General features: G+C 28.3%; 1 protein-coding gene and 1 non-coding gene across 5 annotated transcripts in view; both read left to right on the top strand.

The window, feature by feature from the left end:
• TRNAT-UGU lies at window positions 7,454-7,526 on the top strand. Its single transcript has one exon. It is a non-coding gene; the product is annotated as a tRNA-Thr (tRNA).
• Window positions 13,764-14,237, top strand: part of LOC104785071 (protein MEI2-like 2) — a 4,991-nt gene continuing 4,517 nt past the window's right edge. Inside the window, exons 1-2 of one of the 4 annotated variants that reach the window (XM_010510204.2) lie at window positions 13,774-13,874; window positions 14,038-14,066. Coding sequence is in view for 1 of the 4 variants with exons in the window: in XM_010510203.2 (XP_010508505.1) it covers window positions 14,016-14,037 (22 nt within the window). In the remaining 3 variants the exon portion in view is untranslated. Of the gene's footprint in view, window positions 14,067-14,237 lie in introns of all 4 variants that reach the window. The other 3 variants (XM_010510203.2, XM_010510207.2, XM_010510205.2) reach the window with 3 other exon arrangements.

Below are 14,237 nucleotides of genomic sequence, written 5' to 3'. Positions count from 1 at the left end.
TTATATTTTTAGAACAGAAAGAATCTCAAAACGATTATAACTGGATATACGTCAATATTAATGCAAAACTTAATGTCGGAAAAAATAAGTAACTATATCAACATTTATTTGTATTGATCACATGCCAATCACCTTGATTGCAACTTGCAAGACCATATAAGACCATTAATGGATAAAAATCATGTGGAGTTTGACTAAAATTGATTATGTATAATTAACTATAAATATGAGTATCTGACTATTTAAATTAAATTTGACTAGACAATAAATGTGAGCATACTAGAAGAAGTAAAATATCTACAGTCTCTTTATAAATGATCTTTTAAAAAATGAAATTATTTCTATAAATTCAATCAATATTGAAGTTTTAATTTTACATTTTAAAATCTTATTTACCAATATTTTTGCTGAAGTCCATAGACTGAGTATTGAGCAGGTATTGAGTATTGGACTATTTGGTATTGACCCAAAAAAAAAGACTGCATATTGATTGAGTAACTGAGTAAGTATACTTAAGATTAAGAAATTGTCCTTTTTGTCATCACGCTCAAATTTTGTTTTCATGTTAGTTATTTGAATGTTTTTCTACGTACCAAACAATTAATAGCGATTTTTGGAAGGTTGACTATGTAAATCCAAACAATTTCAGGAAGTTATCTCAGTAGAAATTAATTTTAAATTATGATTCGCTGATGTTGTGTTTGGTCCGGGCAAATAAACTGATTATTACAATTATTTTGCAATAGCCTAGATCTCCATTTGTGCTTCAAGTGAAACTTCAAACTAGCAAAAGTAAGATGCCTCAAGCCTACTAGCAGCTCCTTTTCTGTATGCCTTGGATTCACCAAACTCAATACAATAGACACTTCTAATAGAGATCAGGTCATCCATTGAAGCTTGCTAGACCATGGAATCTATTTAATCTCTAGATGCGGCTAAACAATTCCAACCACACCATTCCCTTTCTATGAACATGTCTATCATTCAAAATTCTCCATATCTCAACACCACCAACAGAAAGTAACTTAAAGGACTGACTAGCTTCAGCTAGTGTAAGCGCATAATGGGGCAACATAATCACAAGCATGGTTCTGCATATTTAAATTGTTCTATCACCATAATTTAGTAACTTGTAGTCATGTAACCACCAGGAGTAATAGCAGCATTTGTAACTAGATAAGATGGTGAGAATCTTAAGTCAATGCTAAGTTCCCATGATATAGAGCTGATAGATTCACAACACTCTTTTTATTGATTCACCAATGAAGTACAAGAAGGGACTCGAGAGCTACGCTCTCTTTCGTTTCAGCACTAAAAGAATTTCACAATTTTTGTCCCCTCTAGCTTCCTAACTGAAACACTTGAGTCTCTATCTACACCTGACATGATTCCTCAGTCCTCTGTCCTCAACTGATTCCATCACCGTAGTTGAAATTAATTCTGTCTTAAGCACCAAATTTATCTACAACGTCAGAAGGAAAGCACTGTCCATGATTTGTAGCATCTGGTTTCTTACGCTCATGCTCATCAACAACGTCACGCAGGTACACTGGCGTGGATTATTCTTCTCATCAACCTCTTTCAGATCCGAAACCAAAGAGTGATGGGGGGAGATATGTTGTGGATGATTTTAATTAGAATCAGTACTGGCAGACGCAAGTAAAAAGCTCATATCAATTTTCAAAATTTCACTCTTCTTACAAAAATCAGTGCCTTTATAGTCTTTTTTAAAAAAGATAGAGTGATTAAGAAAGAACAACGGATATTTGTTATTTGTTTGTTTATATTTGGTTCAACCTCAAAAACTCAATGTAATTATTAATTATATGTATAAGACAGTTCATATTGGACGAAACTTAGATGTTAGGAAGTTTGATTTATACTGTAGATAAAATACAATAGAAAGTTAAAAAATTGTACAATCGCTTATTTTTCGTTTATATTTTGCTTAAATTTTGCTTAGTTTTTATTTTTATTTGTTTATTGATTTGTTTATAGTTACTTTTTAATTTTATACTTTTGTGGTAATCATTTGATTATATAGTTCAATCATTTCATTCTTTTGTGGTAATCATTTCTGAACTTGGTCTCTCTCTCTATATAATCATTAATTTTGTCCTCTTCTTCTGCGTCCTCTATTGATTAAAAATCTAAAGTCAAACCAGCTCAAAAAGAGTGTAATTTTTTTTTCCAACTAAATCCATTTTTATATTTCTTCTTCTTTTTTTTTGCTGATTTCAATTTTAAAAGTATTAATTTCTCACTAAATTAAATTGTAATCCAAACAAATCTGGAGAGCAATAAAACTAGTCAAATAATAATCACCATGATATATATTTTTTGTAATAAAAATATACTAATATGTTTTATATTTTTGAAATTTAATTTTACAGGCTTCAGATGAGGGCCACTATTGCATCGGCATACATAACCAACCGGCTTTTTCCCATCCTCTTCTAATAAATCACACATTACAGGTTTGTTTATTATTCCCTCCTTTTTTATTAGTTGTCGTTTAAGGTTGTTTCACACAGATTAAGAAAACCATTAATTTTATTATTTTATTTCTTTTAAATATATTTTATAATTTTTTGATTGGTTAAAACATTAAAACAGTTTGATAAAATTGGAATATTACCAAACATTTGCATTGGAAATATAAAACGACAAGTATTATGACACAAAATTTTAACTCTAGAACGACAAGTAATAAAAAACGGAGGGAGTACGTTTTTAAAAAATTATTTTATTTGTTGTAGTATATGTTGATTATCGTTTATAATTTAATTTCGTGTTACTTAAAATTTTTAATTTCTTTTTGTTACAGAAGTCGCCGTCAGAGATTCTTAGAGCGATTGGAACTAGCACAAAAACTGAATGGCCAACATACGAGGCTCACGTCAGCAAAGTGAAGTGCCCCGTATGTACTACTATACCAGTGCAAAACATAGCCGTGTTGGATCATCGGGCAAAACCCGAAACGGGCACGGTTAACCGTAGTCCCCCCCTCCCCACACGACTGACACGAGGTACATAAAACGGTTAATCCTATTATATATTTTACTGTACTAGTTACACGTTTTAAAACTGTGTCGATTCAAGAAAAAAAAATATACGTTTTAGTCCATAATTTTTTCTTTATAGTTTATTATGGTCAAACAAAACTATTACAAAATGTTTCTGTTTCGGTTCTTAAGGTATTTCGATATATTTAACTGGGCAGGGTCTGAATTTTTTTCTTATTGAATTTTGGAATTATGATCGATGTTTCTTTTGTCAAACATCATGATTAGAAGTTTATTTAGTATACAAATATTATAAAACAGTATTAGTAGTAAATGTTTTAGAAATTAGTCATTTATAACTTTATATTAACTGTGGTACTTTTTTGTTTTAAATAAATAGTATGCAGAGGTAACTACGGAAGACCTACATAAACTGTATGGGACGATAGCTACGATCAACGTGTGGGAACCGGTTGTTGAAAACCGCACCAGAGTTGAGTCTTGCCCAAGTTTGGATAACTTCAGGAAACTACGAGACAGAAGATCTCAAAACTAATGAAGTCGGCTGGCAGGTGTGGAATACTATGCTTTTTGTTTGATATTTGTTATTCCTTTCCTAATCCGTTAATTTAGTTATAGAAATTTGACTGATACAAGAAATAATTTTTATTTTTTAATTATTTAGGTGTGCGAGGCGTTATACAACGACAACAAGCCAAGATTGTTCATCTATTGGACGGTATGTGTAGTTTCTTTTCTTTGTACTTAATTTAATTCACTTCAAACATAAATTACCTTATTTTGTTATTACTACAATCTATTAATTAGTATTAACTTAAAATTTCAAACTTATTCATAATAATACTCTAAACAGTATAAGTTAATGGAGCACTGCAAGAAAACAAGATGATTAACAATATATAGATTTTTAAATCGACTGAATTTACTATAGAATCAACAATATGGAGTTATTATAACTCATCTTGTTTTTTTTCTTAATAACACAGACTTTAGTTTGCAAAGACCTTTCATTCAATATATATATATATATATATATATATAATATTAAGTATTCAATTTATTTTCCAACTATGTTAGAAATAGATAAATAAGATTCAAAATCAATCCATACTTGTATTTGATTTTTTTTTGTCTTTGTTAAAATCCAAAATATAATATAAGTTTACTCAGTATTTAAAGTAAAAACGACATAATAAAATCTTATTGGTTGGTTTATAAGGTTTTTGTTTCTCTGAAGACACATGCATCTTTTGGTAGATAATATAAGGGTTTTTAGTAATAAAACCCCTCAACTAAAGATGGATCGTAAAAAAACCCCTCAATTATTTATTTAATGATTAAACCCCTCAACTTTAATTCTGTTAATAAATGTCATCCTCCCTACAGTGTCGTTAAAACTGGATGATTAAGGTTTAGTCATAGTTAAATTAAAACGTTGTGTTTTGAAAAAACTAAAAAACGACATGTTTTTTATATAAGTCAAGAATTATGATAAAAATCCAAAATACCATTATAAATCCAAATATACTACTGGAACATAAAAATTATCAAAACAAAACTACTAGTCGAGTGAAACATTAAAAGTAAACATGATGCAACAAAAAAAAATCCAGAAAAAACAAGACTTCATATGACAAGTTGAATTCATTGGGTGGTCTTTTGTCTCTTTGAAGGTCTTCCTGGAGGCAGACTGGGTGGCTTAGACACTGGCTCAAGATGACATTTGCGCTTGTTGTGTCCTGTTTGTTGACAATTGCTACATTTCTACAAGATCAAATGCATCAATTACAAATCTTTTTGCTAAGAAATCTTTGGCATACACTAAAACAGAGAATTATAATCTTACCACAATAACTTTGGCATGATAAGAAGGAAATTTAGGTTTTTTTCAATTTGGGGACTTTAAAACTTAGGTGAATTTGGGAATTTTAAAACTGGGTATCAAAACATCTTGTTGTTTTTATTCACAATTTGTGTTGTTTAAGAGTTTACATGTCGTTTTTCTATTTTTTGGAAAACTCTGCATTTTGGCTTAACCTTAATCATCCAGTTTTAACGACACTGTAGACGGAGGATGACGTTTATTAACAGAATTAAAGTTGAGGGGTTTAATAATTAAATAGATAATTGAGGGGTTTTTTTACGATCCATCTTTAGTTGAGGGGTTTTATTACTAAAAAACCCATAATATAATATGATATCATATATGTACACATAAGTTTTCTTATAAGCAAAATGCATATACCTTTGCATTCTAACAGAAATATTGATATTTCACAGAGTGACGTATACATTACAACCGGAGGCTATAACCTTCGCAAACCTGGCTTTATTCAAACCAGCAGCGAGATTCTCCTAGGAGGTGCTATTTCTTCAGTATCTAGCATCGGTGGTCGCCAGTTTGAGATGACTATTCTGGTTTAGAAGGTTGATTTTTCATTACCTTTTATGTATTTTATAAATTAAAGTTCTCTTATTATATTATCAGCCTTTTTTAATAATAGAAAATATAAACATTTTCAGGATCCCCAAAGTGGAAACTGGTGGCTGCGTGTAGGCACCGACTTGGTAGGATACTGGCCTAGGGAACTTTTATTGGACGAAATTTAGTGGGGGGTATTGGACACAGGAATGTGAAAGAATTTTTTAGAATGATGAATTAGATGTTGAGAAGTTTGATTTATACTGTAGATAAAATACAATAGAAAGTTAAAAAAAATTGGACAATCGCTTATTTTTTGTTTATTTTCCGTTTATATTTTGTTTAAATTTTGCTTATTTTTGTTTTTATTTGTTTATTGATTTTTTATATTTACAAATGGATTTATCTGTCTCAACCGCAACAATCATTTAAATCTAAAAATTAAAGAGTAACCAAAATTATTATTTAATCTAATAAAAAAATAACATATAGAAAATATTTCCGATCTATGTATTATCAAAAAATTATTTCCTACAATTTTGGTATCATTTCATACTTTTGTGGTAATCATTTGATTATATAGTTCAATAACTGTGAAATAACGCATATTAAAAAGAAAGACAAATTTGTCAAACAAATATTTCCACTAAGTAGAAAGAATCTTTAAATGAAAATCATTCAATATATCAAATTAAATGCAATATATAAAAAATAATTTACTCTACTTATTTCCATTGCTTATTAATTAATTTTCTACATTAAATTATACTATCATTTATATTTTTTTCTATATTTTTCCTAAAAGAAAAAAAAATGTCATATTATGTGATGCCATATAACATATGAATTTTATGTGTGTATATTACCAAAAACATATTTAGAATTGAAGAATTTATATTTTTTTTCCTAAAATTTATAAGAGAAAGAATGGTCTTGCTGGAGAAATAAAAAGTAAAATATTTTCAAATTAAACCCAAAAAGTAGTTTTTTTATAACTTTTGGAAAACAATCATTTGGAGAAGTTCTCTTCCTACTGTTTGCTTGGCAGATATAATCCAAGATTTGTAATTGCTATAATCCCGCGGTGTACCGCGGGATTATTTTTTTATACTAAAATCATTAAATTTTAAATTGTAATTGTTAGTTAATTTTTTACATTTTATTTGAAGTTTAAGATTATATAATTGTATTTTGATTGTTAATTCTACGATTTAATCTGCGGTTTATATACAACACAATAATTTATTTTTGTTATAAATTAATTTCACCAATCCAAGATAAAAATATTCCGAGGATGAGCCAGAATTCATTACAAAACTTATTAATATCTGTTTATATTATTAAGTTGTACCAGTTTGTTTATAATAATCATGTATATAGAGGTGTCAAACAGGTCGGTCCACATTTCTTTTTTCATGGACCAGAGCGGGTCAACCCGCTAAGACCGTGGTCGTTAAAGTTATGCCCAAGCATGTTTTCAACCTAAATTTTATATTAATTATTATTAAAAAATTTAGTGGCAAAGAAAAAAAAATTAAAATAACTATGAAACAATATTATTTATATATAATATATTTATTTTAATCTTATATTCGTAGTTTTTGGGACAACCCGCCAACATATCTTACTAAAATCTGTAATCCCGATAGACTTAATTGTATTGACCATCTTTTAATTGTACACCACAGGCCTATATTTTCTATATAAACTATACCTTTAGAAATTTATTACTTTTTAGTATAATATACTGATGGTCGTAGCGATGGATTATTGACATTTAATTTAAATTGATAATAATATCAATCATAACCCATCCCATAATAATTTAAATTTATTAAAGTTTATTAAATAATATATTCAAAACATTTATAAAAATTAATTGCAATACAGAAATCTGACTGTTTAGGAATTTAAGATTTTTTTGTTACACTCCAATATATATANATAGTTAATTGATATGATCTAGTAGTTTAGTGAATTTGTATGCATGCTCAATTTTATTTGAGCCCGCTTAGCTCAGAGGTTAGAGCATCGCATTTGTAATGCGATGGTCATCGGTTCGATTCCGATAGCCGGCTTTTCCATATTTTTTCGTTTTTTTACATGATTTTTAATGTACTTTCAAAATCAAAGAAGATTGAAAAGACTTCTTGGACCTTTTTCCAAGAGTTACCACTCCATTTATATTATGTCATATAAACTTCCATATAGGAATATATATTGGGTAAAAGAGTTCGATCTTTGCAAAATAAATCAAGAAAATAAAGGAAAATTTTTGTGATTTATTTGATTTATATATATTGTATATACAATAAAAAAAATCTGTATATTGAGAGAATATATCTTCTTACTCTTTGTATTCCAATAGTTTATTGGAGTGTATTTCACGTCATTTATCATTATCATTTAGTTCAGTTTTAATTTTATTTAGTTTTGTACAATTTCAATAAAAAAAGGAGTCTTTATGTCACGTTACCGAGGGCCTCGTTTTAAAAAAATACGACGTCTGGGGGCTTTACCGGGACTAACTAGTAAAAGGCCTAAGGCAGGAAGCGATCTTAGAAACCAATCACGCCCCGTAAAAAAATCTCAATATCGTATTCGTTTAGAAGAAAAACAAAAATTGCGTTTTCATTATGGTCTTACAGAACGCCAATTACTTAAATATGTGCGTATCGCCGGAAAAGCCAAGGGGTCAACAGGTCAAGTTTTACTACAATTACTTGAAATGCGTTTGGATAACATCCTTTTTCGATTGGGTATGGCTTTGACTATTCCTCAAGCGCGCCAATTAGTTAACCATGGACATATTTTAGTTAATGGCCGTATAGTTGATATACCAAGTTATCGCTGCAAACCCCGAGATATTATTACAGTGAAGGATGAACAAAACTCTAGAACTTTGGTTCAAAATCTTCTTGATTCATCTGCCCCTGAAGAATTGCCAAACCATCTGACTCTTCACACATTCCAATATGAAGGGTTAGTCAATCAAATAATAGATAGGAAATGCGTCGGTTTGAAAATAAATGAATTGCTTGTCGTAGAATATTACTCTCGACAGACTTAATAAACCTAACTTAAGTAAAAAAAAAATTACTAAAAACAAGAGTTCGGACAACTCCCCTTTGCCGTTAAAAATAAAAAGGCACAAGGTAAGGGATTTTGTCGAGGAATCTTTTTCCTATTCATGTATCATAGATTGGTAGGGGGATTTGGATCCCTTGTTTGCTCTTCCCAGCATTTTCCATATGAAAGAAATTAGGAGTAGAGAATCTATTTCAAAATCAAAACAAGGTAGATTTTATATCTATTCTTTTTTATTGGATTTGATACATTGTGGTCAATCACGTAAGATTGGTGAATTAGTTGAAAGTAAGGAAAGAGAGGGATTCGAACCCTCGGTAAACAAAAGTCTACATAACAGTTCCAATGTTACGCCTTCAACCACTCGGCCATCTCTCCGACATCAGGATTATGACTGAGTATCTGGGTGAATAGCGAGTTATTCATCGTTTTTTAGATTATGGTTAATAGATACCTCGGAAAAATTGGAAGTAGATAGAAGGTGTTTTTTTATGAGTCCGCTTTTATGTTAGTTTGTACTATACAATTCCTTTGTTTGTTTATGTATTTTTTAGGGATTTTATTTGGTAATGTTACTTTTCCACAAATCTTGTTATAGATTAAATATTTTATATTTAGTAGAAGAACTCTTTAGATTTTATATATATTAAAGACGGAAAATCTGGAGGAATTTTTTTTAAAATTAAAAGATTTGAAGTAATTGAATATGATTGATTGACATGAATATAGAGTTTTCTATATTGGAAAAGCAAAAATTTTGTTTAGTTTTGCAGAAAATTAGGCTCAGAGGTGGAGATAATTTAGGAAAATTATATTGGATTGATAGGAGAATATTTAATTAACATACCTTATTTTGTATATTTCGATTTTTTGTTTTATTTTTTTAAAAAAGTATTTTAATGATAATGGTATTGGTTGTAAATACTTTTGAACTCCAAACTTTTTTTCTCAAAAATGCTGTGAAAATAATAATATAGGTGTAGAGATGTCGTGAATAGGAAATTAGTTACCTTTCAATGTCAACCAAGCAAACATGCATATTGCTGTAGTGGAACCAACAATAACGGTAACAATAACAAACATTCCTAGTAAGCCATCCAGAGCACCTAATGACTATCACACAATGACACAAGTCGATACAAGGACAAAAAGAAAAACAATTTTCTTTTGTGATTTGATACAAAAAATTGTGAGAGGCTGATGGAGTTGCTATTTCAATGGAACTCCAAAACAATAAAAAGATTTAGAGAGCTATTGTTGTAATGTTGTTTGATCCCTTCGTCTCAGAACTCTGATCTCTATACACTTAACACTGTCTTTGGACAACACGTGTTTGTCCGCAACGAAAGCACACAGAAAAAAAGAGACTATACCTCAAAATGATATAATAATTAAAGAGAATCAATCACCCAAGTATACAATAGTTTACCCTATATATATTAGTATATATCCTACTATATTAATTGGGAAGTACAAATTTGAAACTAACCTTAAATATGTAAAAAATTACATTCAATTGCCATTAGAAAAATTTAATTAAAATTAATAGATTAATGAAATAAATATAATTAATTAAAAAACGAAAATCAAGGACACAATAAATAAAATAAATTGTAGAAAAGTTAAAAATAAAATCTATTAGAATCAAAACTAATCTGTATTAAAAAAAAATTAACAGCTAAGATTTTAAAAATCTAATCAAATAAAATCTACAATTACAAATTTTATCCTACTATATTAATTGGGAAGTACAAATATGAAACTAACCTTAAAATGTGTAAAAAACATTCAATTTCCATTAAAAACTTAATTAAGATTAATTAATTAAATAAATAAATAAAATTAATTAAAAAATGAAAACTAGGGACACATCAAATAAAATAAATTGTAGAAAAGTAAAAAAAATCTATTAGAATCAAAACTAATTCGTACTTAAAAAAAAATAACAGGTAAGATTTTAAAACCAAAACGAATAAATATACAGCTACAAATTTTATCAAAAAAAAATTCCACCACAGGTTAAAATTATTACAGACAAGGAAAGGAAGCCACAGAAAAAAACAATGAATATTGTTTTCAAAGAGGCTTTTTAGAACTTTTACTAGCTATATTTAATTGCTCTTTTTTATATGTTAGTAAAGATTGTTTTTAGTTGACAAATGTTTAAACAATTTTATTCATTACATGCAAATGTTTCAATAAACATTTTTAAAATACAAAAATTATAATATAAGCAAATCAAATTTTTAATCAAAAACTATTATAAATAACATAATAATAAAATAAATTATTACAAATTTTAATTAAAAAAAGTTCAGCCCGCGGTTCTCCGCGGGTTAGTACCTAGTATATATGATTCTATACGTATGTACTATAGTTACCATACCTCAACATTGGTTTAATTTACCTGATTGTTGGTTTCTTCTACTCGGCATGTTCATGGAAAAATCACGCCAGAGAGAAGTAAGCATTAGTGAATTTTAATTTCCTTGAAAGAGAGAGAATGAGATTCATCGTTTTTTTACTTTCAGGAAATATCTCATGTGATAGAAGATTTGGAGACCATAATTTGGGGTTGAGATGCTAGAGGAGGAGATGATGGTGTTTAAGATACATCTTGCTTCGTTTCTGTTGAGAATCGTATATAGATTTGAAGGGCTAGTAAGTTTGGCTTACATTTATAATTGGTTGGGGGAGGAGACTGCATGTGTTATCTTCTTATATATCTCTTAATTAGCTCATTATTTTTGTCCATTCTTATTATCAAGAACTGAAAAGCAACAATTAAGAAAGTTCACCTTTTATATATAATATAAAATCACATACTTGAAGCTTCAGTCGCCAATTACTTATGATTATAGCTAGCCGTGGCCTCACGGGTACAACAACAACGTGGAGGATTTCCGATACAAGATCCATTCTTGTAACCCTTCTTCAAACTACAGTCATGGAAGCATGCATGATCATCCAATAAACCTTCACATTTGAAAATGCATGGACCAGATCCGCCCGCTGCACATATAATACAATTCCAAATTAATATTATAATTCTATGCATACATAATATATTAATATTAGATTAAGACCCGCGGTACACCACGGAGCAAAATTATTTATATCTAAAATATTTAAATTATAAATTGTATTTATTGGTTAAATATATTATAATTATATAATAATTGTTAAATAAACCATATAATACCGCAATATAATTTATTTTTTACATAACATTTATTTAATCAATTTAATCAGATATGTCTATTTTCTTATACTGACAGTGTTAACAAAATAATGAAATGATGTTTTACCCCTGTAACACCAAATTAATGATACTTTTTAATTTATATAAATATCGATAAAACCCGTCCTGCTATATAACCTCGTCCCAAGATATTTTAACTCATATTATATCATCTTAATTTTTAATATTTATTGTGTATCTACGATATAATATTTATCATATTTAACTTTTTAAAAGTTTTAAATATTTTTCATATTTAACCTTTTTAAAATCTTTAAAATAAAGAACCGGAATAAACCAAATAAAAGTTTTTAAAATTTGAATGCCTGATAAATCAAGCTTTCTACTAATTTATATTCAGAATCATTTTGGTCTCTTTTATAGTATGGCTGTGAACCATTGCCCAATTTTTTTAGACGATGTGGGATATTGTACCTGTATTTTTTTATTCATCTATTGAGTAATATATGTTCGTTTTTAAAATTTTGTATTATATAATATGCAGGAAAAAATCACAATTTTTATTAACTAAAAAATAAAAAATGAAAGGGAATCATATATTTATGTTTGAATGAGGTAGAAAGATTTCCTTATTTTTTAAAATCTTACCTATAATTAATTTTGAAGTTTTGGTAACTAATATTAAAATCAATGCATGCATTAAATGTAAAAACTTTCCAAAAAGTATTTTTGAGCAAAAACTGCTGCAAAAATAGTAGTATAGATTGCTTTTGAAGTGATCAAATATCATTGGAAAGTAACAAAAAAATAAAATTCGTCTAAAAAAACAACATACCTGATATGGCTAAAACGTTGTAAGAAGAAAACGAAATTGTCAAGACTATTACAAGAAATAGAGTTATAGAGCTTTTTGTGATACCCATTATATATGCCAAGAAAGAAATTTGTGTTCTATGGTTTCTTAGTTTTTTTTCTGTGAAGGGTTGTTTATCTACTTTTTTCTATATTTTTATTTAATTGGATCTATATATATGATAAAAGAGAGATTTTCATTTACTTTTATTATCTTTTCAAAATGGAAAGAATCTCAAAACTACTATAACTGAATATATCAAAAGTTAATGTTGGAAATCATATTTGATTAATATGGAGTTTGACTAAAGTTGATTATGTATCATGCATTGACTATATATTTGATTATTTGTAATTAAATTTGACTAGATAATAAATGTGAGCATGTTAGAAGAACAAGTACAAATATTTAAACAGTTTTTATATAAATGGATCTCCAAGCAATATGATCGATTTTTTTTTAAAAAAATCTAAAATATTTAAAGCTTATTTAACCAATTTTTTAATGTTGTCAAATTTGATCAGTTTATGATTTTATAAATGTGTAAAAGAATATAATATGTTCATTTCAATGCATAAAATGTAATAATTTGTAAAAATCACTTGAGGGGGAGACATGAGCTACTTCGTCAAAATAAGTTCTGACATATTTAGATCAAATAATAACAATTACTTGAACATGTAATTAAGGCCCATATTGTAAATGTTGAGTAAGGCCCATAATATTAATTAATTAACTGATTATTTTAATTTAATACAATTTTTTTATGAGTAAGGCCCATAATAAGATTTTTATCTACTCCCTACCAAAAAAAGAAAAGAAGATTTTATCTACTAAACAGATGTATTATTAAAGTTTTCTGATTTATGGTTTTGGAGTAAATATTTTTGTTCAGTCTCTAATTTTTTTATTTACTGAATATAGATAATTTGTTATAAGTCTTGGGAAAGGTTTTGATGTATAATCGATGAATAAAATTCGTGTAAGAAACATATTGACCAGAGGACATGTTGATAAATTCGTGTAAATATTAGTAACATATTAATATCATATGTCACAATTGTATATGTTTATTAGGTTTGTGTCAACGGTTAGGCCTCTCTCTCTCTCTCTAAAAACAAATTTTAGAAAATCATAGCACTCTAATTAACTTTTAATTGTAATTCCTTCATAAAATAAAATAATTAAAAATTAGCCTCTTTTTTTTCTTCTTCTCTCTCTCAGTTTTTGTTTACTGGGGGGGTTGTGTAATTTCCCGGCAACGGAAGGAGGAGGAGGAAGAGTGTAAGCAATAAATTCCTCTTCTTCTACGAAAACATTTGCCTCTTCTCTTCTCCCCTCTTTTTTTTTTTTTGCTTCTCCGATTCTTTTCCCTTTCGTTTCTTGTTTTGTTTCTCTTAAAGCTTCTTCTTTTATTTCTTGTTAATGGTTTCCTCCATCATCGCAGGTACTACTTACTCAATTTCTGCAAAATCGGTTTGTGTTATGATTCATATGAACTTTTTTGTATTCCTTTTATCTGTTTGATTTCTCCTCTTCATGTAGTTTTGATTGTGATTGTTCTGGGTTTTTTTAAAGCTTTGATTTTTTTTAGTTTCTTGATGTTTTGTCGCCACAAGCAACAAAAGCTTCTCTTTTTTTTTTTTT

The sequence above is a fragment of the Camelina sativa genome, chromosome 5 (assembly GCF_000633955.1).
Source record: "Camelina sativa cultivar DH55 chromosome 5, Cs, whole genome shotgun sequence".
Taxonomy (NCBI): Eukaryota; Viridiplantae; Streptophyta; class Magnoliopsida; order Brassicales; family Brassicaceae; genus Camelina; species Camelina sativa.
The sequence above is the reverse complement of the archived record's forward strand: the minus strand, read 5'-3'. Positions and strand labels throughout refer to the sequence as shown.